This window comes from Trachymyrmex cornetzi, unplaced genomic scaffold (assembly GCF_001594075.2).
Source record: "Trachymyrmex cornetzi isolate Tcor2-1 unplaced genomic scaffold, Tcor1.1 scaffold99, whole genome shotgun sequence".
NCBI classification, from domain to species: Eukaryota; Metazoa; Arthropoda; class Insecta; order Hymenoptera; family Formicidae; genus Trachymyrmex; species Trachymyrmex cornetzi.
Window position 1 is genome coordinate 3271131 of NW_017300343.1, and position 6591 is coordinate 3277721.

The window sequence follows — 6591 nt, forward strand, 5'->3', positions numbered from 1 at the left end:
TATATATATTATATATATTATATATAGGAATATGTATATAGAACTAAGCATACCTAAGCAGTCTTGTATGATCCATTATACAACTCTTTAAAGCGTTGTTAAGATTGGCGACAATATGTAAATGCAAGAAACGATTTCTCAGAATGTCCAGTTGACCAGAAATATGAAATACCGAAAGACTAAGAAAGTTATCTATGCACGTATAACAAATAGTACAGAAGAATAAGACAATACATTGAGCAGCATATGTGAATTCGTATTGTGGACTTTTTCTCGTATTGTAGATATAATATGTCTGCAATGAAAGTGGTTTCTCCAGATCTTCAGTAACATTAGATAGGTTTCTCACCGAGTAACCAAATATAGGCAAAACAAGCATAACAATAATGGCCGCTCCCATCATACCATATCCAAACGTGATAATAATGCGTGCAATTTGTGCTTTTGCTATCATTATTGCTTTTTCTTGAGATGTCGTTGTTTTTGTCCAGTCGTTCGCAATCAAATGTATTATTTGTGCGACAGCTTTAAGAATACAAAAATAAAGAAATTAATACTATAGTAAAATAAATGTTAACTACTTATACAGGGTGTCATTAAAATACGGCACCACCCAGCCTGAACAGGTAGAGTGGACTAAACTGAGTTCAAAAGTCCTCTACCATTTTCCGATTTTCGCAATGGTTAACGAGATATTAATTACTAAATATCGCTAAATATTGGTTTTCAATAATTTTTTACTGAAATACTATCACAACTTTTCAGAAAGATTGCAAAAGACAAAAACCAATAATAACTGCGATATGAATTTAACTTATTTCGTTTTTGATTTCTCTATAAAATTCATTATAAATAAATAAACCTATAATTTCAATTAGAATTGTACAAAAAAGTAGAGATTAATTAGGCTGATATATTAAAGATATATTGTAAATACATTTCATATCGTGACGATCAAATTGCTATTTCATCTACCTTTTCTCTTCCACCAAAAAATTACAAGTCTCAAGAGGCAACTGCTGACAGGTAAAGTACACATCAAATTATCTGCCACAAGTAAAATATCAAAATGGATTCTTATCAGAGAATGTATAGCAGGAATGACAAGGACAAGTATTATTAATAAGAAAGTGAGAAGTACACGTAAATTGCACACACGCTTTTCCCGCGTAGTTTGTCCGGACTTAGGCCAAAGTCCGATTATTTCTAGACCAAATCGATTTAACTTCACTGCCCATTCGAAATCTGTCTCAAAAAAATTTTGATAGAATGGCTACGTTTACACCGTGTACTTAGTCCGCCACCTATATGATAAGTGTCTTTGTTTAATCCCTACATGATAAACAAGGACACCTATTGTAAGATGGTGGACTAAGGGTATAGTGTAAACGTAGCTATTATGTGTCCCATTTTGGACGAAATATATTTTATCTGACCTTTCTTTGATAATGATCCATAATCATATCTACTCCGATACGCAAGATATTTTGATGGTTCCATGTTGAACGTAGGAGATGAACTGACAACTCTGTTTCTTTTACAGCGATGTCTATACAACGGGAGATAATATTTCATGTGCATAATAAAAATTGCTGAAAATGTGAGACGTTTAGTGACAGAAGGTATAAAAAATTCTACCTGTGATCCCTTCTTGTTTTGCAACTGCGAAGAATTACTAGTACAACAATGTTCGAAGTATTCATGAATAATAACTGAAGTAATGTCTGGTTGATAAGTAGTTGGTCATGCGGCTGGTTATGTAGATGAAGCAGGCATGTTCTTACGTTGCGGTATTGATTTTGAGGTATCTATAGTCTGGACTATAGTCATCTTATAACGATCAATTTTGAGTAATATTACTTTTATCCTAGAAATTAGGTACAGTAAATAGGTATTTTTATTTCGTATTTTACGATAGTAAGCCTAATTTACTCTTTCATATACTCGCTTTCCGAATGTAGACATTTTTCACAACGGAGATCCTCGTATATATATTTATGATACTGGAATAGAATTTCACCATCATAGAGCTATTATTTCATTACTTCTTGCAGTTTCTTTATTATCCACTGACATCTACTTTCTCCTTAGAACGACATGAAGTTTTATTTAACCAATAATCCTCCATGCATGTGTGCCTAATAAAAGTTTTTTAAAGTGATAAATGATTATTGCATAAAAAGGATGAGCTCAAAAAATTTTAAACTTTTCTTGTAGAAGGTTTTTCAGTGTCTTGCGTGTGCAACATTCGAAGCAGATAAAAACTGGCGTAACAACAAGGGGTTGTTAAATGCTTGTTTGCAACTGGTTTTCACCCTCCTGTTAAGTTCTCACGAACTTATCGTAATCGATTTCGAGCATTGCGTGTGATCTGAATCATATTTTTTCGTTTTTGTATTGCGTAGTAAGCAATAATTTGTATGTAATATTGCCTTTTATTCCAATTTAAGTGTTTATTTGGACTATCTATTATAATTGCAATACTGAAATTAATGTAATATTGTGATATTTCCTAGGTTGTAGAGAATATAATTAATAATTATAATTTTCTTACCTTTATGACCTATTTAACATACAAATAATGAGGATTGATTAATTTTTCCTCAATTATTGTGTCTATAGTAGAGGAATACTTACTTGTAATAAATTTTTCTTTATCAGTAAAACATGAAATTTTTTCAAATGTATAGGATATCTGAATTTACTTTATGCAAATGCTCATTTAATAAAATATTTCTTCAAAGTTATGTTTAAATATATAGGGTAGGAAACATAAAATAAATCACCAGAATATGTCTAAATCTAAATCCGATTTGCAAAATTGTTTTAGATAAAAGTTGTATGATTTAAAGGAGGATAAATCAAATTAATTAAAAAAAAAAATTCTTTTACATGAAGCTCATATCTATTTTTAAAGTGAAATTGCAGAACTTATTTTACATAATATGACTCCTCTAATTATTCTGCATATAAAAATATTAAGGTCAAGTTATAAAAAAATTAATTATTTGAGGATATTATAGTTCATTTAGGCACATTTTAGTATAAAATATAAAATATTTCGTGAATTTTTGTTATTTTTTAGTAATTGTTGCTGAATGCTTTTATACCTTATAGAACAGTGAAATAAATTATTAATTGACATAAAGGAAATACATTATTGCTTTAAGAAGAAAATTGTGCAATTTGCAATATGCAACTACGTATATTTTTTTAAATATACATTTTACATCAATTAATTCATGTTATTATTCTATATAAAATATTAAGATTTAATTAACAAGAACTGAATGGTAAAATTTTCATTAAATTTTGGAGATATTGTATTTTTATATCAGAATATGTTATTGCTTTTTATTTTAGTGATATCAGATTAAATATAAGGTATATACGGTTATACAGTGTATATATATAATAAAAATATATAATCTCTTTAATAATATTGTATTATATATTTTTTAATTTATTTAATATATTATTTATTATCTTCAATCTAATATTGCGACAGTTTTCTCGAGATATCTTATACTTATTTTCCTTTCTTTTCTCATCATTATTCAAACTAATTTTTTGTCTTTTTTATATTATTTGATGGTTTTTATCAATAAGCAGAACAAACAGTTAGTATATTATATTAGTAGCATAAAATTTAGATATTGAGTTTATTCACAATGCATATAATCATTCTACGTAAACTTTTCAAGTACCTTACAAGACATACTTTAAATTAATTAATACTTTCTGGTTAATTCATTATTGGCTTTGTATTTTTAATATTAATTTGGCCGTTATTTAAAACTTTGACTGTGATTCCCTGTTGTGAGTAATACAGATATGTAGCCGGCTGACGTTTTTAATAGCTAAAAAAAATACAATAATAAGTAAATAAAAGACATTTTTAAGGAAAAACGATAAAAATATATATTATGAAATAATAATATATATTATGAAATAATAATATATATTATGAAATATTAGATATATTATAAATAGTTTATAAAAAATATAACATACAAACAAGCAATACGTTAAACTTCAAGCAAAATGTTATACGCGTACAAATTAAGCTACGCGATAATTACAAAAATGACCTGTAATATATTAATAGAAATAAAATTATTTCAATCTGGCGCAACTCGCCGGCTCGCGTAAAGGAGCACAGCAGTGTCTCGGGCCATATCTTAACACCGAGACACTATCGTGTCTCCCTCAGTGTCTCCAGATATCTCTATCTATAATCTTTTATGAATTTAAAACATCAGAGTTAGTGGAAAATCAATGATAAGATTTTACAAAGAATCTCTTTAGCAGTTGAATAGCTAACATGAAATTCTTTATTCTTTTATATATTTTATGATGTTTTTACTTAAGCGCTCTAAAATATTATCGTGCTTACATTGACATTATTTTGTACACATGTAAAAAGAAATCTTGTGCTCCAAAATCATATTTAAAATTCAAGATAACTTACACTGCAAAATGTACCCATCGTTAAAGGAAAGAGTTTACCAAAGTTAAGGTAAAGGGGTTTACCGGTTCTTAACATTAGAAGAACTAAGTCCCGAGTATTTTTTGCATTCAAAGTATACCATTCATTGAAATATACAGCATAGTAGATTTTGTCACACTTTAAATTATAAAAAATACATATATATATAAATTATTAAAATAACGTGCTGTATAATAATGTACATATACGAAAATTTACATGCATTCGTGAATTTTTGTATATAATTAACCTTTGGCTATTAAGAATAAATTGCAGCTTAAGAGTTTTATGTATTATTATCACACATACATAATATATACTTGTCAACGTAAGTTTTATTTGGTATATATTGAATGTACGTTTAAAGATAAATTATCTCAGATTGCCAAGTCTGTACGTTCAAAGATAAATTATCTCAGATTGCCAAGCCAGAAACAAATTTTGAGCAGAGTCTACTATATGATTTCTGATGCCAAAAAGGCAAATTTCAAGCAGAGACTGTTTTGTAAATAAAATGTTAGGAGAATGTCGGCAGAATGACAATAGATTTGGTCAGACTAATTTTTTATTAGCAGATTAACCTCCACCGATTTCGCTTTCTGATTTCGTTCTGATGACAGCACGTGAGTTGATATTTTTGTTACCCAAACTAATTCGAAGTCTTTAGATGTCCGAAATATGTCTTGAAATATCTCGTTTTTATCGTTGTATGTTGGACATCTAAAATACGTCCCATAACGTTATTTGAACGTCCTATAATAAACAGCTATTTACACAGACATTTTAGGTATGTCGAAGGAACATACTATATATAATATTACCAAATTTACAGAAGTGAATAGAAGATAGTGTTAAATTTAACATTCATTTTAGTATAAAATTACAATATACTTAGTATAAGCAGTGGTGACTTAAATTAAATTAAATTTTCCACTATAGGCTTATTTGTATATTTAAGCTTTGATGTAAAATATATTTAATTTAATAATGAGGTTATTCTAATTATTCCTTTAAAATAGAAAAAATTGAAATAATAGAATAACATTTACAGAATTTTTTCCGTAGTAATAACATTATCATTTTAATACCTACAAAATAGCAGAATCTGCTCCATTTCTGTCATTAGTTTGCGTCAGATAGTGTTGTGCAGATATTGCTCTGTTTCTACTACCACTTTCTGTTACCGTCAAATTCTCTCAGCAAATCTTGCTTGGTTTCTGTTGCCAATCTACACGGAGAGAATTTTCTTTTAAAATTTACCCTGAAAATATGATGATTGTGGTACAATACAATATTTTGAAGATTTTTACCATGCACTTCAGTAAAATTGATCAAACTTATTTTATACTTTATTGTAATTTTATTAATGAATGAGAGAGATTTATATTAAAATTCTTCGAAATACAATACATGTTGTCCCACGACTGTCATATTTTCAGGATAAATTCTAAGAAAAAATTCTCTCCGTAACTGGCATAGAATGTTAATAAGAGTTCTGTTTAATTTCTATCAACCTGTTGAAATAGAATTTTCAAAAAATACTGGTCGACAGAGCTGGAGCAGGATGCGATATCAGTTAACGTCAATTTGTTCACCTCTAATTCTGATCAAATTTGCTACCAATTGTCGTCATTCTGCTAACATTTTGCTTTCTGTGTATAATACTACTATACTATTTTTCATCTTATAATACATCTATTATAATATGCAATTGTGCATGGAAAAATAATTGGTAGGAAATAAAGAATTTTTTTTTAATTATACCTGAGTTGTTAATATTTCACCAACAGCACAGTACATGCACATATGACTGAATATGTCCAGAACGACGATAAAATATATCAGGTTTGAGAATGTTAAGAGCTGTCTACTTTCGAGCATCTAGTCAATTAGTTAAAATATATGTTATAAAAGATGCAATTATATTATTTTTAGTATTATTACATATTTTATGGTATTATTAAAGGTACATTATATATATATATATATCATGATATATTAACATATATTAATATATATTACGATTACATAAATTATTATTAAAAATATACAAGTATAAGGCTTAAGTGTGGTGTAATTAATTATAATGTTTCAGAAGAATT

The 6591-nt window shown here is 28.0% G+C and overlaps 2 protein-coding genes across 2 annotated transcripts in view; both read right to left on the reverse strand.

Annotated features, from left to right (window-relative positions):
* LOC108770046 (odorant receptor 33b-like) overlaps positions 1-454 on the reverse strand; it is a 6488-nt gene extending 6034 nt beyond the window's left edge. Inside the window, exons 1-2 of the mRNA XM_018521337.1 lie at positions 235-454; positions 54-192 (exon numbers count right to left, since the gene is read on the reverse strand). Of these exons, the coding sequence (XP_018376839.1) occupies positions 54-192; positions 235-454 (359 nt within the window). The remainder of the gene's footprint in view (positions 1-53; positions 193-234) is intronic.
* A 3334-nt stretch (positions 455-3788) lies between these two features.
* LOC108770047 (odorant receptor 47b-like) lies at positions 3789-6370 on the reverse strand. Its single transcript, XM_018521338.1, has 3 exons — positions 6254-6370; positions 4472-4627; positions 3789-3860 (listed from the first exon to the last, which is right to left on the reverse strand). Exons 1-3 carry the CDS (start codon positions 6368-6370, stop codon positions 3789-3791), a joined length of 345 nt encoding a protein of 114 aa, XP_018376840.1.
* Between the last annotated feature and the right edge of the window lie 221 nt (positions 6371-6591).

Bases quoted from the DNA above. Each gene is read 5' to 3' on its own strand.
- LOC108770047 (XM_018521338.1), bottom strand. From the start codon at position 6,370: ATGCTCGAAAGTAGACAGCTCTTAACATTCTCAAACCTGATATATTTT. The intron at 4,628-6,253 runs GTATAATTAAAA...TATAATTTAAAG, and splicing joins GTGAAATATTAACAACTCAG to TGTGACAAAATCTACTATGC. The intron at 3,861-4,471 runs GTAAGTTATCTT...TATTTTTTTTAG, and splicing joins CGATGGGTACATTTTGCAGT to CTATTAAAAACGTCAGCCGG.